This window comes from Oncorhynchus mykiss, chromosome 30 (genome assembly GCF_013265735.2).
Source record: "Oncorhynchus mykiss isolate Arlee chromosome 30, USDA_OmykA_1.1, whole genome shotgun sequence".
Lineage (NCBI taxonomy): Eukaryota > Metazoa > Chordata > Actinopteri > Salmoniformes > Salmonidae > Oncorhynchus > Oncorhynchus mykiss.
Window position 1 is genome coordinate 6,528,013 of NC_050570.1, and position 16,910 is coordinate 6,544,922.

Sequence of the window (16,910 nt, forward strand, 5' to 3'; positions counted from 1 at the left end):
AAGTACATGAAAGTCAAGTGGTTCATGAGGTTGAGGACAACGGCTGAGTGCCAGATGGCACCCTATTCCCATAGGGCTCTGGTCTAAATTAATGCACTATATAGGTGCACTATATAGGGAATAGGGCTCTGGTCTAAAGTAGTGCACTATATAGGGAATAGGGCTTTGGTCTAAAGTAGGGCACTATATAGGGAATAGGGCTCTGGTCTAAAGTAGTGCACTATATAGGGAATAGGGCTCTGGTCTAAAGTAGTGCCCTATATAGGGAATAGGGCTCTGGTCTAAAGTAGTGCCCTATATAGGGAATAGGGCTCTGGTCTAAAGTAGTGCCCTATATAGGGAATATGGCTCTGGTCTAAAGTAGTGCCCTATATAGGGAATAGGGCTCTGGTCTAAAGTAGTGCACTATATAGGGAATAGGGCTCTGGTCTAAAGTAGTGCCCTATATAGGGAATAGGGCTCTGGTCTAAAGTAGTGCACTATATAGGGAATATGGCTCTGGTCTAAAGTAGTGCCCTATATAGGGAATATGGCTCTGGTCTAAAGGAGTGCCCTATATAGGGAATAGGGCTCTGGTCTAAAATAGTGCCCTATATAGGGAATAGGGCTCTGGTCTAAAGTAGTGCCCTATATAGGGAATAGGGCTCTGGTCTAAAGTAGTGCACTATATAGGGAATAGGGCTCTGGTCTAAATTAGTGCCCTATATGGGGAATAGGGCTCTGGTCTAAAGTAGTGTACTATATAGGGAATAGGGCTCTGGTCTAAAGTAGTGTACTATATAGGGAATAGGGCTCTGGTCTAAAGTAGTGCCCTATATAGGGAATAGGGCTCTGGTCTAAAGTAGTGCCCTATATAGGGAATATAGCTCTGGTCTAAAGTAGTGCCCTATATAGGGAATAGGGCTCTGGTCTAAAGTAGTGTACTATATAGGGAATAGGGCTCTGGTCTAAAGTAGTGCCCTATATAGGGAATAGGGCTCTGGTCTAAAGTAGTGCCCTATATAGGGAATAGGGCTCTGGTCTAAAGTAGTGCCCTATATAGGGAATATAGCTCTGGTCTAAAGTAGTGCCCTATATAGGGAATAGGGCTCTGGTCTAAAGTAGTGTACTATATAGGGAATAGGGCTCTGGTCTAAAGTAGTGCCCTATATAGGGAATAGGGCTCTGGTCTAAAGTAGTGCCCTATATAGGGAATAGGGCTCTGGTCTAAAGTAGTGCCCTATATAGGGAATAGGGCTCTGGTCTAAAGTAGTGCCCTATATAGGGAATAGGGCTCTGGTCTAAAGTAGTGCACTATATAGGGAATAGGGTGCCATTTGGGACTTGTTCGTTCACTACACAATGTTATGTTCATTACACAAGAAGCAGATCATCAATGACTTGAATACCTGACTCAACGATGTCCATTAAAAGTATGTGAATCTCACACACGTTTGTTTAATTTTTGTTACGCTATTGGAACATGGAAAATGGCACAGATACAACACATATACAGTACATATTATGGCATTGACACCGTAGAACACGTTATACGTATATACATGATTTACATAACTAAATATATTGTACAGTAGGTTTAAAGGGCTCCCAGAGATATTCACAACTAATTCACAAAGTTAAACACATTTTTCTTGGTAACTGCAATGATAATTGATTTTCAAGTTGAGAGAATATTGTTTGGCGTGACCGACACAGATGTCACTGTGCTTGTGATAGTGCTAGCTTAGCCATACCACTTCCTCACTGTGCTAGCTTAGCCATACCACTTCCTCACTGTGCTAGCGTAGCCATACCACTTCCTCCCTCACGTGCTAGCTTAGCCATACCACTTCCTCCCTCACCGTGCCAGCTTAGCCATACCACTTCCTCCCTCACCGTGCCAGCTTAGCCATACCACTTCCTCCCTCACCGTGCTAGCTTAGCCATACCACTTCCTCCCTCACCGTGCTAGCTTAGCCATACCACTTCCTCCCTCACCGTGCCAGCTTAGCCATACCACTTCCTCACTGTGCTAGCTTAGCCATACCACTTCCTCCCTCAACGTGCCAGCTTAGCCATACCACTTCCTCACTGTGCTAGCTTAGTCATACCACTTCCTCACTGTGCTAGCTTAGCCATACCACTTCCTCCCTCACCGTGCTAGCTTAGCCATACCACTTCCTCACCGTGCTAGCTTAGCCATACCACTTCCTCACCGTGCCAGCTTAGCCATACCACTTCCTCACTGTGCTAGCTTAGCCATACCACTTCCTCACCGTGCTAGCTTAGCCATACCACTTCCTCCCTCACCGTGCCAGCTTAGCCATACCACTTCCTCACTGTGCTAGCTTAGCCATACCACTTCCTCACTGTGCTAGCTTAGCCATACCACTTCCTCCCTCACCGTGCCAGCTTAGCCATACCACTTCCTCACTGTGCCAGCTTAGCCATACCACTTCCTCACCGTGCTAGCTTAGCCATACCACTTCCTCACTGTGCTAGCTTAGCCATACCACTTCCTAGCTCACCGTGCTATCTTAGCCATGCCACTTCCTCACCGTGCTAGCTTAGCCATACCACTTCCTAGCTCACCGTGCTAGCTTAGCCATACCACTTCCCCACTGTGCTAGCTTAGCCATACCACTTCCTCACCATGCTAGCGTAGCCATACCACTTCCTCCAACACCATGCTAGCGTAGCCATACCACTTCCTCCAACACCATGCTAGCGTAGCCATACCACTTCCTCCAACACCGTGTTAGCTTAGCCATACCACTTCCTCCCCATCCAGCTCACGCCTACAACCTGGGACCTCTACCCCGCAAACACACTTGACCCCCCCTCCTTGACAACGTCTTAGCCAACTACGCTGCCAAAAAGCTAGCGATTCGATAGCGCGGGTGGAGACATTTCAAGCAGGGGATAGGAGGTTATAAATCCGACTCTGTTAGAGTCTGACTGACAGCTCCTGGAGTGATGGTTGGCGGCTGACTTTCCGAATTTCATCCTGGAACACATAAGAAGAAGAAAATAACATTATTTACAGTTAAATCAATAATTACTATTCCCTATTACTCTACTTATGTAGCAGATCACCCTGGGCCAGAGCTAGTGATCGTGAGAGATCACCCTGGACCAGAGATAGTGATGACAATCGTGAGAGATCACCCTGGACCAGAGCTAGTGATCATAACCCTGGAGTTGAAAAATAAATGCTGTTTTATTTGAGAAGATAGCCAAAATGAATGTCATAGACTTTAATAGACTAGTGATCAGAGCTAGTGATCATGATCGTGAGAGATCACCCTGGACCAGAGCTAGTGATCATAATCGTGAGAGATCACCCTGGACCAGAGCTAGTGAACGTGAGAGATCACCCTGGACCAGAGCTAGTGATCATGATCGTGAAAGATCACCCTGGACCAGAGCTAGTGATCATGATCGTGAGAGATCCCCCTGGACCAGAGCTAGTGATCATGATCGTGAGAGATCACCCTGGACCTACAGTACATCATCTCATTAAACTGACAGAAACTTACTGTAGGAAGCACTAAGGTTGTCAAAGGTGTGGTGGTTACTCCTGCCAGGAAGTTGGAGTTCAGGTATCCCTCTCCAAAATAAACATCCTCATCTTCGTCGTTGTCCACCCCGACACTGAAGGCATCTCGTATCTTCCCAGGGATCAGACAGTCCAGCAGAACCACCAGGACTCCAATGATTAAACACAGCACACCTGGAAAACAACATGGATGCCTTTTAAGCAACATTTTCGTTAAATGTTGTCATTGGTGTGGATAACTGGGATCGTTCTCAATTCATCTTTCCTTTCTCCTCACCTCCTTCTCAAAACACACATTTGGAGAAGGTCCAAGGTCCACTTCGAACCTTTATTTACAGTGCATTTTTTGAGATGGAGGCTAGGAGATAGGAACAAAGAAATTGAGGAAAGATGAATTGAGGAAAGAGCCTTGGGCTCTGGTAAACCTTTCCTTACCTGTGGCCAGTGCCAGCCAGAAAGAACCGCTGTACTCTGTCTGGAAGGCTCCAGAGGTGCCTATGGTGAACAGACAGGTAGGCAGGTTCATGATGGTGGAGAAGGAGGCCACGGAGAAGAAGATGAAAGCGGCGGTGGCCACCATCATGTAGCCGGCGTACAGGATGACAGGCATGGAGAACAGCACGTTGGCTACCAGCCAGCAGCAGAACGCTGTCCTGGGGAGGCGAGTTAAATTTGGTATATGTGTAGGTACAGCCGGCAGAATTTGTACCGTTCTCGATGGCGGTTTATTAACCTATTGCCTAACCTTTAACCCTTACCCTGGCATTTTCCAAACTTGGGGTCGCGACCCTTTTCGATCCCAATGCCTAACCTTAACCCTTACCCTGGCATTTTCCAAACTTGGGGTCACGACCCTTTTCGATCCCAATGCCTAACCTTAACCCTTACCCTGGCATTTTCCAAACTTGGGGTCGCGACCCTTTTCGATCCCAATGCCTAACCTTAACCCTTACCCTGGCATTTTCCAAACTTGGGGTTGCGACCCTTTTCGATCCCAATGCCTAACCTTAACCTCTAGATACATGGCGGTCAAAATATCCACTTCCTTCTAATTCTGACTCACAGTTTGAGGAGCAATGTCTCACTGAAAACATCTACAGGTATATATGTTTAGATTGAGACTGGTTGTCTCACAGAACTATTTATTTTTTATATGGCTAATCTTACCAGAGGGTGGCCGAGGCATAGCGCCCAGAGTATCTATACTGGTAGATGAGGCCACAGGGGTTGTTGAGGGTAAACTTCTCAGCGATATAGAGGATGGGGTTAGGTAGACCTCTCTCTAAGGCGTTCCCGTACTCCTCATCGATGGTGTCTTTCCACGCAAACATCTCGTTGTAGTTGATGGTCTCGTTGAGTTGATTCACAGGATTCCCTGGAGGGACAGAGTGGACCATAGAGGACAATGGCTGTTATAATCCATGCATTTGTAAGAATCCTTGTAAGAATCAGTGTGATGTTTGTTTAATGTGTCAATTAATCCCTTAAGGCAGTTGGGCAACTCCAGTCCTCGGGGCCCTGATTGGTGTCACACTTTTGCCCCAGCATCAGTTAACACACCTGACTCCAATAATCCAATAACTAATCATGATGTTTAGTTAAAAATGCAATTAGTTTAAATCAGGTGTGTTTGCTAGGGATGGGGGGGGGGGGGGGGGGGTGACACCTATCAGGCCCTCGAAGGAAGGGAGTTGTCCTCCCCTGCCTTAAGGGATGGGTCGCAAAATGGCGATTTGCCACAAAAACAAAAAAAAATATTCATTCATGTAACACACAATACAAGTTACGTGTCACATGACTTGTGATCATCACCCCGGTGTGACAGGGTCAGGATCACCATAACAACCCCATGCGTCACATACTGTATCAAAAACTTTAGCCTTGTGTCCGTCTTTCTTCATATGTACATATTCAAATGCATGAGAGTAAAAGAAACAGTGGAAATGCTATCAAATATAAGATGACTTAAAAGGGTATAGTAGCTCTATTCAATATTATCCCTAGGCAATCACAGAAAACCCGGAACAATAATCTTACGGAATTGCATTGTCGCATCACAGTCTCTTGACAGACGCTACAAAACCAGTTATGTTAGGTGCGTCTGTCGACGAGAGATTGTACCCCAGGTAACATATACAGAACATTCAACACTGCAGAAAAAGTGACATATGTAATACATACAGGTGTAATACTGTAAACATATAAATAATAGTATTACTTTCTAATTCTACGGGCTTTACCTTTTAAAGTAATGTTAATACCATACAGTCCTATGTGCAGTCCCACTTCAGCGTTCACCTCCTCACTGCTGAAGGACTTGTAGGTGGTGTTGGTGGTGGCTCGGGCCTCAGCCCAGTCGCTGGTGAAATTCAGTGCTGAGATGATATAAAATGAGATGAGATGACACACTTACAGACATAATAGGAAACAAACAATACAACGCTTTAAAAATATATATATATTTTTAGCCGTTATGGACGTGAAAAAAATCAACATCCTCTCGATCTATCAGAATCGGGTCTGTTTATTAGGGCAATAAGATAAGGAGATTTGAATCCAATGACTGCCAGTCATTTGACGTGTTGCAATAGATGTCATGTGATGTGGAAATGTATAGCAATTTCCAGTTATAGGTACTTACCCACTATCACAATGCCTATTAATAAACTGATGATGATTCTGAACATCCAGAGTAGTCTCTAGAAGAGGGGGGGGGGTGAAAATCCATAAATCCATAAATTCTTAACTCAAGTTGATTAATAAAGTTTATCTCAATCACATTATGAGGGTTAAATAATATCTTTAAATATGCATTTTTACATTGAGAAATTGTATTTTCTACAATTTTGTGTGATGTCATAACAGTGTACTCATATTAGCGCCAACAGAAATGGAATCGAAAGATGAATGAAATCTGAAGATTCCATTTCTGTCTGCATTAATATGAATGAATCCGTAGTTAGGGTTGCACCAGTTCACTCTACTCACCGACTTGCCTCTGATACCTGGCAGAATAAGAAGGAAGCTGACCGTGAGGACCAGGAAGACCAGGATAATGGTGAGGAGGTGGGTGCTAAAGATAAAGGAGGTTCTTTGTAGGGGGTAGAATGGGTAAATGCCATCGTAGAAAGTCATCTTTCCTCAGAATCTCCGGGGCTGAGAGCAGACAGCGTGACAGAAGGGACAGTGTGGAGAGCAGGGTGTCTCAGTTACTGTCTAAAGATCCAGAGATTAGCACATCCGTTCCTTACTGTATAGTAGGGATACTGTACACTGAGGAATGAGAATGTTACATCATTTAAAAAGTGAAACTTAAGTTAAAAAATATTAATTGTTTCAATTATCAAATTAATTTGACTGTTTTCCGAATCAAGAAAAAAAAAAGTTTTAATTCAACATACATTTTTTAAATTAATGTAAAATACAAAGTGCTTTAAGAAACCACTGTTGAGATTGAAAGCACATGCAAACTAAACCGTGTCAGGTACAGTACAGTCAATGGGTACAGTAAGTGGATACTCTTGCACTCAAGTTTACCCTCCCTGGCAAACTACAAGGACAAAGACAACCCCATCTCAAAATCGACTCGTTTTGGAAGCAACAAACAAATAGCAAAGCAAACACACAAAAAAACTATTCTATCTACCTCCTATATACCTCCTATATACAACATGCCAGTGTGCGATATATATATATATATATATATATATTTTTGAACTTTATTTAACTAGGCAAGTCAGTTAAGAACAAATTCTTATTTTCAGTGACGACCTAGGAACAGTGGGTTAACTTGCCTTATTCAGGGGGAGAACGACAAATTGTTTACCTTGTCAGCTCGGGGATTCGATCTTGCAACCTTTCGGTTATTAGTCCAACACTCTAACCACAAGTCTACCCTAGAGATAATGCATAAAATATATGCTTAAAATAATACTCACCTTTAAGTGTATAAAAGTTACTAGAGCAGATCAAGACAGTAGCGGAAGGATGAGAAGAACGAATGTAACGCACGAAGGCGACAGGTTTCTCTTTTATAGCATATCAGCACATCTTTTGTTTATCTTGAAGGACGCATTTATTAGTATTCCTTAGAATAAAGGGGTGTGTTAACTGGCGATGACCAGTCCATCAAGGAAACGCACGTGTCAGTCATTTGTAAGAACTTGGGTCATCGACACTGTAGACTATCCTTCTCTGTGGCAATAGGCTATATTGTATGGCTATCAACGAGATTTTCTAATTGTTCTGGTTTTTCAGTGCGCATGACATTTCATCCACAACAATTAGGGTAAGTAACAAACGCATCTATCTATTCAAAATAGGCTCTTTTTTTTGGAGCAAATCAACCAATTGTCCTCTTCTTGTTTAATTAACGGATTCTTTATCGCTTCCAACCAAACACACTTCTTTCTCTACGTTAGAGTGACAATTTAATTTATAAAGCACTGATACCCACAATGATTTTACACATTACCAATCAAAACTAAAAATGTGAGGTAAAGATGATTTTATGGAAAGATTTAGCCCAATGTTTTCCTATCTTACCTGGTCTGACCACACAAGTGCTCCTCGACTAGACTCTTGGCTGGCTCAGAATGCATGCAGTTGCATCTCTCGCATCAATGGACTTGCGTAAACCGATCTGGAGTATCTTGGCAGTGCTTGCCCTTATCGTTGTACGTAAGTAGCCTTGTAACTAGTTACTTTTACATTTGAACGGTTAAAACCCACGGAAAATGTCTCATCTTGATAAATAAGTTTGATTAAAAAAAGTTCTCAATTTGAGTACCACACTGAAAGTGTCGATCTATAAATGCACCTGTTTAGATGCTCAGTCTAAAGTCACCTGGGAAGTCCAACGATATGACGGCTGGTACAACAATTTAGCCTATCACAGTCGAGGAACTGTTGGTAAGTTTCTAACAGAATCTGACGATATAAAATATGTGAAATATGAATATTTGAAGATATAGGATGCGATTATAGAAAGCCATAAATTGCAATGTTGCTAGATGATAATGGAACTCACGGAAGTGTGTGCGGGTGCAGGTTCCCCCCTGGTGCGACTGCTGCCCGCGCGTTACTCTGACGGGGTGCTCCAGCCTCTGCAGGAACCACAGCTCCCCAACCCGCGCAAACTCAGCGATGTGATGGCCAGGGGCCACTCGGGCCTGCCCTCCGCACACAACCAGACCGTACTCTCTGTGTTCTTCGGTAAGTCCATGTTTATTGTTCACTATGGCATAATGACATTCAGGAGGTATTGTTTAAACAACAAATTGCATTATGAAATGAACCTAAATAATTGAGGTGAGCTTGCCATAGCCACCCCGGTTATAATAATGCATAGTAAGATGATTCTAACACATTTTAAATATGTATGACCCACTTTGAGATTATATAATAATGTCTTATTACCATTTTATAATGATCCAGACTAAATAACAACCTCTTAATAAAATACAAGTTATACAGCATTATAGCTGCAGCAGACTTTAAGTCAAATGTTATATACAGTATATTTCTCCATTGGCTGTACCATGTATTGTTTGTGATCCATATAACTTGTTATAAGCACATATGACCCTTTATGTGTCTTATGAATCTCATGGTGTTTCTCTGTCTCCTCTGTCTGTGAAGGATACCATTTAATGTTTGAGATACTGGACTCCCGTCCTCCCGGCTGTCCCCCTGAGTTCATGTACATCCCCGTCCCAGAGGGAGACCCGGTCTTCGACCCCCACCGTACCGGCCGTGTCCTACTGCCCTTCCAGAGGGGGCCCTGGGACAAACACTCCAGCCAGAGCCCCAATAACCCCCGCACACAGGTAATAACAGGTACTATAACAGACAGGTACTATAACAGACAGGTACTATAACAGACAGGTACTATACAGACAGACAGGTACTATAACAGACAGACAGGTACTATAACAGACAGGTACTATAACAGACAGACAGGTACTATAACAGACAGGTACTATAACAGACAGACAGGTATTATAACAGACAGGTACTATAACAGACAGACAGGTACTATAACAGACAGGCACTATACAGACAGGTACTATAACAGACAGGTACTATACAGACATACAGGTACTATAACAAACAGACAGGTACTATAACAGACAGACAGGTACTATAACAGACAGGTACTATACAGACAGACAGGTACTATAACAGACAGGTACTATACAGACAGACAGGTACTATAACAGACAGACAGGTACTATAACAGACAGGTACTATAACAGACAGGTACTATAACAGACAGACAGGTACTTTAACAGACAGACAGGTACTATAACAGACAGACAGGTACTATAACAGACAGGTACTATAACAGACAGGTACTATAACAGACAGTTACTATAACAGACAGACAGGTACTATAACAGACAGGTACTATAACAGACAAACAGGTACTATAACAGACAGGTACTATAACAGACAGGTACTTTAGCAGATGCTTAATGAGTTCATACATTCATTGAACCCACCATCTTGGCATTGTTAGTGCAATGTCCTTATGAACTGAGCCAGACAGGAGCATAATGCCACAAGGTAAGACCAATTGGTGATACTTTAGTGATTACATGGTCAGTCTGTTGGACATCTGTCGGGCATAATAATCAAGTAATAAATCCAAAATGACATCAATTTTATCATAACACCTGCAGGTGAACCTGGTGACTGAATGGCTATGTCATGTTAAGTCATGTCATGTTCCATAAAGGTGATCCTGGTGAAGTGTGGCTATGTCATGTTATGTCATGTTATGTAGGTGAACCCGGTGACTGCGTGGCTATGTTATGTTATGTCATTTAATGTAGGTGAATCTGGTGACAGTGTGTCTATGTCATGTTATGTCATGTTATGTAGGTGAACCTGGTGACATTGTGGCTATGTCATGTCATGTTATATAGGTGAAACTGGTGACAGTGTGGCTATGTCATGTCATGTTATGTAGGTGAACCTGGTGACTCCGTGGCTATGTTATGTTATGTAGGTAACTCTGGTGACAGTGTGGCTATGTCATGTTATGTCATGTTATGTAGGTGAACCTGGTGACAGTGTGGTTATGTCATGTTATGTAGGTGAACCTGGTGACAGTGTGGCTATGTCATGTTATGTCATGTTATGTAGGTGAACCTGGTGACTGTGTGGCTATGCTATGTTGTTAGGTGAACCTGGTGACAGTGTGGCTATGTCATGTCATGTTATTTAGGTGAACCTGGTGACAGTGTGGCTATGTCATGTCATGTTATGTAGGTGAACCTGGTGATAGCGTCGCTATGTCATGTCATGTTACTCTAGGTGAACCTGGTGACAGCATGGCTGGACGGCAGCTCTATCTACGGCCCGTCTAGTTCCTGGTCTGACGCCCTGAGGAGTTTCACTGGAGGTCTCCTAGCCTCGGGGGAGCAGTTGGACATGCCCAAGAGGAGCGGGAGCACGAGCCTCATGTGGAGCGCTGCTGATCCCTCCACTGGTCAGCATGGACCTGAGGGACTCTATGGTGAGTAGATGTTCGTTGTCTTCTTCTTGCTGCTTCTTCTTCATCTTGATATTCTTCATTTTCATCTTCTTCGTCATCTTCATCATCTTCTTCATCTTCTTCTTGATTACCCAAAACTCAGTAATGTAAATCGGATTACTTTTACTTTTGGATTACATTCCCCTTAAGAGGTACTAGAATAAGACAAAAAAAAAGGATCCATAGTGGTCTCTTAACTTGTGGTCGGACTCGCTCAGGTGGAACAAATTTAAACGTGCACCTTTTTTTCAAAATGCTGATCTGAATGTCATTGAGAAAACAGAAAGGTGTTATGTTTTATTTTTTTATATATATTTTTTTAACAAACAATCCTTTCTGAATTTAAAAGAAATCCAAGAAGTAATCATTTGGTTTTTTTTTTTTTTTCATAATATTTTGGTGAGTAATGTAACTGATTAAAGTACATTTTATTTGATCTAATCAGATAACATTTAGCTGATTACATCATTTAATCAGTTACTCCACAATCCCGGTAGTCCGTGACAACGGACTTGCACAATAAAAACGACATCATGCCAGTTGATCTGGCTAGACACTTCACAAATGTCTAAAAATACAATAAAGAAATACAAAACAAGATTTGAACTGTTAATGGATATTAAGATATTGACACAAGAAATAGATATGATATAGCTGTGTAAAACTTCCTGCTCCTTATCCGTTGGGTGTGACTCCATTACGTTCATGCCTTGGCACGGCTAAAGAATATGACCCATTAAGCAATAACTTATAAAGATATCAACCCCTTAAAGGAGGTCAGAGAGAAAAAGATATCGGCACCTGTAAAGAGTGACTGAAAATACTTTATTCTCTGGACAGTTATCACTGCTTATAAACATTTATATATCAGGGTTGGGTTCAGTTTCTACTCAGTCAATTACTGGAATTTCAATTTACTTCCTGAATTGACTGATTTTCAAATGGAAATGACCCCGACTCCGATGAAATAGAACTGACCCCGACTCTGATGAAATGGACCTGACCCCAACCATGGAACTGACCCCAACCCTGATGAAATGGAAATGACCCCGACTCCGTCATACAGTCGATGCTGCAGTTCAACAGCCAAACCCGCAGCCCGAGTAAAACCCTTTCTGTTTCTTCGTTTCCACCCTCCAGAGTTGGGTAACGCCTGGGGCAACGAGAATGTGTTCACCATGGCCGAGGGGATCGTGTGGTTTCGCTACCACAATTACATCGCCTCCCGGCTTAGTGAGAAACACTCATCGTGGTCTGACGAAGACCTGTTTCAAAACGCCAGGAAGACCGTGATCGCTACGTTCCAGGTACTAGGAAAAGTCTGCTGTAATTCAACCAACACATAACTGGTCATTTAGTGGTTATTTACAGTAAAATAGCAGGTCACATGACCAGGAAAGAGTGTTGTTAGTTGCATCAGTGCCAGGTGGTCGTGGGTTTCTGGATGAAATTATATTATTTAAGAGTGTCTGTGTGACTCTTGTCACCTCTTATTCCTTCTGGTTTAGCACCAATGTAATTATCTCGTGTATTGACAAACACTTGACAAGTAAAATTAATAATATTGTAATTTTTTTTACAGAATATTGCCTTCTACGAATGGTTGCCTGGATTCCTTTGGGAGAAGACAATGATTCCATACCAGGGTAAGAGAGAGAGAGAGAGGGAGAGAGAGAGAGAGAGAGAGAGAGAGAGAGAGAGAGAGAGAAAGTGACTGTGTGTGTGGGGGGCAAACTGATCACAAGACATGTGGTGAGTTGTTACCTCTAAGTGGTATTGTGTAAATATGTGCTGTGTCAGACACACGAGCATGCACGCACACAGGGGTCAGCGACCAGAAGAAGAAAGTTGTTCTTTCTACTTAATAAATCATATGGAGGTTTAAATGGAACCTTAATTTAACTAGGCAAGTCAGTTATTCACAATGACAGCCTACCGGGGAACAGTGGATTAACTCCCTTGTTCAGGTGCAGAACAACATATTTTTACCTTGTCAGCTCAGAGATTCGAACCAGCTACCTTTTGGTTTCTGTCCCAACGCTCTAACCACTAGGCTACCTGCCGCCCCTTAGCAGTAGTCCATTCCCTGTAATCTATCACAATGTTAAAAAATGCTTCCTCTACAGCGGGCAGACACATACATGCTGTACCTATGACAATGGTTTTGGAGACTCCATCTCTTCTATTTTAGAGTCGTTTTACAAGATTACATCCCGTGCCATTGTTCTCTGTCTGTCTTGTCTCCTGCAGGCTACCAGAAGTTTGTGGATCCAGGGATCTCACCTGAGTTCCAGGCCGCTGCCATCCGCTTTGCCTCCACGATGGCCCCACCTGGTGTCTATATGAGGTACTGACGACTAGCCTCCACTGTCTGGAGCAGGCCCCTCTCCTACCCTGTTCCTGGAGAGATACCCTCCTGTAGGTTTTCACTCCTACCCTGTTCCTGGAGAGATACCCTCCTGTAGGTTTACACTCCTACCCTGTTCCTGGAGAGCTACCCTCCTGTAGGTTTTCACTCCGATCCTGATCTAGCACACCTGATTCTAATAATTAGATGGTTAATAAGCTGAATCAGGTTAGTTAGAACTGGTGTTAAAACCTACAGGAGGGTATCTCTCCAGGAACAGGGTTGGAGTTAAAACCTACAGGAGGGTAGCTCTCCAGAGACAGGGTTGGAGTTAAAACCTACAGGAGGGTAGCTCTCCAGAGACAGGGTTGGAGTTAAAACCTACAGGAGGGTATCTCTCCAGCAACAGGGTAGGAGTTAAAAGCTACAGGAGGGTAGCTCTCCAGCAACAGGGTAGGAGGGAAAACCTACAGGAGGGTAGCTCTCCAGCAACAGGGTAGGAGGGAAGACCTACAGGAGGGTAGCTCTCCAGCAACAGGGTAGGAGGGAAGACCTACAGGAGGGTTGAGCCACCAGGCGATCATGCTGCATTCAACAGGCTATTAAAACAGTTGTATTGTATGGTTCCACCAGGCGACCCCTTCAATTCAATACTGTACACTACTGCTAGTAAATATCTCTATTAAGTCTCTGTCGGGGCCATTTTGTTGTTATTTACTAAAAAACATGGTCCCGAATGCAGTGTTTGTGTCAGCATTCACATCTCAACAGCTGCATGTAATGTGTGTCATCATTAATTTTTCATACGTTCTTTTGGCTACAGAAACAGAACTTGCCACTTTCAGAAGGTTGTCAACATCGATGGGAGCACGTCATCAGCCATTCGCATGTGTAACAGCTTCTGGAACCGTCAGGTATGTCTGCATGTAGACTGGTCTCAGATCTGTATATAGCCTTCATGTAGACCGGTCTCAGATCTGTATATAGCCTCTATGTAGACTGGTCTCAGATCTGGATATAGCCTCTATGTAGACTGGTCTCAGATCTGTATATAGCCTTCATGTAGACAGGTCTCAGATCTGTATATAGCCTCTATGTAGACTGGTCTTAGATCTGTATATAGCCTTCATGTAGACTGGTCTTAGATCTGTATATAGCCTCCATGTACACTGGTCTCAGATCTGTATATAGCCTTCATGTAGACCGGTCTCAGATCTGTATATAGCCTTCATGTAGACTGGTCTCAGATCTGTATATAGCCTGCATGTAGACTGGTCTCAGATCTGTATATAGCCTTCATGTAGACCGGTCTCAGATCTGTGTATAGCCTTCATGTAGACCGGTCTCAGATCTGTATATAGCCTTCATGTAGACTGGTCTCAGATCTGTATATAGCCTGCATGTAGACTGGTCTCAGATCTGTATATAGCCTTCATGTAGACCGGTCTCAGATCTGTGTATAGCCTTCATGTAGACCGGTCTCAGATCTGTATATAGCCTTCATGTAGACTGGTCTCAGATCTGGATATAGCCTCTATGTAGACTGGTCTCAGATCTGTATATAGCCTCCATGTAGACTGGTCTCAGATCTGTATAGCCTCTATGTAGACTGGTCTCAGATCTGTATAGCCTCCATGTAGACTGGGCTCAGATCTGTATATAGCCTCCATGTAGACTGGTCTCAGATCTGTATATAGCCTCTATGTAGACTGGTCTTAGATCTGTATAGCCTCCATGTAGACTGGTCTCAGATCTGTGTATAGCCTCCATGTAGACTGGACTCAGATCTGTATAGCCTCCATGTAGACTGGTCTTAGATCTGTATATAGCCTCTATGTAGACTGGTCTTAGATCTGTATAGCCTCCATGTAGACAGGTCTCAGATCTGTATATAGCTTCCATGTAGACTGGCCTCAGATCTGTGTATAGCCTCCGTGTAGACTGGTCTCAGATCCGTATATAGCCTCCATGTAGACTGGTCTCAGATCCGTATATAGCCTTCATGTAGACAGGTCTCAGATCCGTATAGCCAACAGCCATAGGAGGTGGCCAGACAGCACCTTTCGTTGAGACATTTCTATTAGAGAAACTGATTGACATGTTTCAAAAACTTCTCTGATTGTCTGTTGTAGAACCCCAACCTGAAGTCAGGCCAGGACATAGACCATCTGATTATGGGCATGGCTTCTCAGATCGCGGAGAGAGAGGACCACATGGTCGTGGAGGACTTAAGAGGTCAATTTCCATCACATCATCATCATCATCATCATCATCATCATATATTTTCAGATTTCTTTGTGTCTACTGATCAGCTTTAAATGGTCAGTGGAGGGATGGTCAGGCTTTATGTAAGCCTTCAAACATGAAGAGGACAAGTAGTTGCTTATGACAAGTCTTATAATGCATTACAACCACATCATAATGCATAACAACCACATCATAATGCATAACAACCACATCATAATGCATAACAACCACATCATAATGCATAACAACCACATCATAATGCATAACAACCACATCATAATGCATAACAACCACATCATAATGCATAACAACCACATCATAATGCATAACAACCACATCATAATGCATAACAACCACATCATAATGCATAACAACCACATCATAATGCATAACAACCACATCATAATGCATAACAACCACATCATGATGCATAACAACCACATCATAATGCATAACAACCACATCATAATGCATAACAACCACATCATAATGCATAACAACCACATCATAATGCATAACAACCACATCATAATGCATTACAACCACATCATAATGCATAACAACCACATCATAATGGATAACAACCACATCATAATGCATAACAACCACATCATAATGCATAACAACCACATCATAATGCATTACAACCACATCATAATGCATAACAACCACATCATAATGCATTACAACCACATCATAATGCATAACAACCACATCATAATGCATAACAACCACATCATAATGCATAACAACCACATCATAATGCATAACAACCACATCATAATGCATAACAACCACATCATAATGCATTACAACCACATCATAATGCATAACAACCACATCATAATGCATTACAACCACATCATAATGCATTACAACCACATCATGATGCATTATACCTGTTGACTTTAAGAAAGGTGTGTTTTCAATTACAACAATAATACATGATTGATATTTTACTGATAAGTGTTTTTTCTCCCCTACCAGACTACATGTACGGTCCTCTGCGTTTCTCGCGGTCAGACCTGGTTGCTCTGACGGTGCAGAGAGGCCGGGACTTTGGCTTACCCAGCTACAACCAGGTCAGAGAGGGGCTGGGCCTGGCCCCTGTGGGGAGGTGGGGAGACATAAACCCTCAGCTCAACATCACCAACCCACAGGTATGTTCAGAACTGCTTACGTACAGCTTACAAATGCTGTATGTGCGTGATGTGAATGTGTTAATAAATCCTTATGTA

General features: G+C 42.8%; 2 protein-coding genes across 4 annotated transcripts in view; one reads left to right on the plus strand and one right to left on the minus strand.

Moving 5' to 3' along the window:
- Positions 1 to 1,247: 1,247 nt before the first annotated feature.
- On the minus strand, positions 1,248 to 7,608 carry LOC110521217 (dual oxidase maturation factor 1-like). Of its 2 annotated transcripts, none has more exons than XM_021598653.2 (8): positions 7,477 to 7,608; positions 6,527 to 6,694; positions 6,180 to 6,237; positions 5,779 to 5,913; positions 4,706 to 4,913; positions 3,974 to 4,191; positions 3,519 to 3,712; positions 1,248 to 2,986 (listed from the first exon to the last, which is right to left on the minus strand). In XM_021598653.2, exons 2-8 carry the CDS (start codon positions 6,671 to 6,673, stop codon positions 2,927 to 2,929), a joined length of 1,020 nt encoding a protein of 339 aa, XP_021454328.2. In that variant the 5' UTR covers positions 6,674 to 6,694; positions 7,477 to 7,608; the 3' UTR covers positions 1,248 to 2,926. The 2 variants fall into 2 exon arrangements, with proteins under 2 accessions (XP_021454328.2, XP_021454329.2); XM_021598654.2 differs by having other exon boundaries at positions 6,527 to 6,811; positions 7,477 to 7,552.
- An 86-nt stretch (positions 7,609 to 7,694) lies between these two features.
- Positions 7,695 to 16,910, plus strand: part of LOC110521216 (dual oxidase 2) — a 40,941-nt gene continuing 31,725 nt past the window's right edge. Inside the window, exons 1-12 of one of the 2 annotated variants that reach the window (XM_036969210.1) lie at positions 7,695 to 7,826; positions 8,116 to 8,218; positions 8,366 to 8,449; positions 8,588 to 8,752; positions 9,179 to 9,366; positions 10,859 to 11,060; positions 12,219 to 12,385; positions 12,661 to 12,724; positions 13,329 to 13,425; positions 14,249 to 14,339; positions 15,558 to 15,660; positions 16,660 to 16,832. In XM_036969210.1, coding sequence (XP_036825105.1) covers positions 8,134 to 8,218; positions 8,366 to 8,449; positions 8,588 to 8,752; positions 9,179 to 9,366; positions 10,859 to 11,060; positions 12,219 to 12,385; positions 12,661 to 12,724; positions 13,329 to 13,425; positions 14,249 to 14,339; positions 15,558 to 15,660; positions 16,660 to 16,832 — 1,419 coding nt within the window. In that variant the 5' untranslated portion in view covers positions 7,695 to 7,826; positions 8,116 to 8,133. Of the gene's footprint in view, positions 7,827 to 8,101; positions 8,219 to 8,365; positions 8,450 to 8,587; positions 8,753 to 9,178; positions 9,367 to 10,858; positions 11,061 to 12,218; positions 12,386 to 12,660; positions 12,725 to 13,328; positions 13,426 to 14,248; positions 14,340 to 15,557; positions 15,661 to 16,659; positions 16,833 to 16,910 lie in introns of both variants that reach the window. The other variant, XM_036969209.1, reaches the window with a different exon arrangement.

Coding starts and splice junctions, on each gene's coding strand:
- LOC110521217 (XM_021598653.2), bottom strand. CDS start 6,673: ATGACTTTCTACGATGGCATTTACCCATTCTACCCCCTACAAAGAACC. Junction 4,914..5,778: donor TATTAACATTACTTTAAAAG/GTAAAGCCCGTA, acceptor CTGTCCCTCCAG/GGAATCCTGTGAATCAACTC. Junction 4,192..4,705: donor TATGCCTCGGCCACCCTCTG/GTAAGATTAGCC, acceptor TCGCCTCCCCAG/GACAGCGTTCTGCTGCTGGC.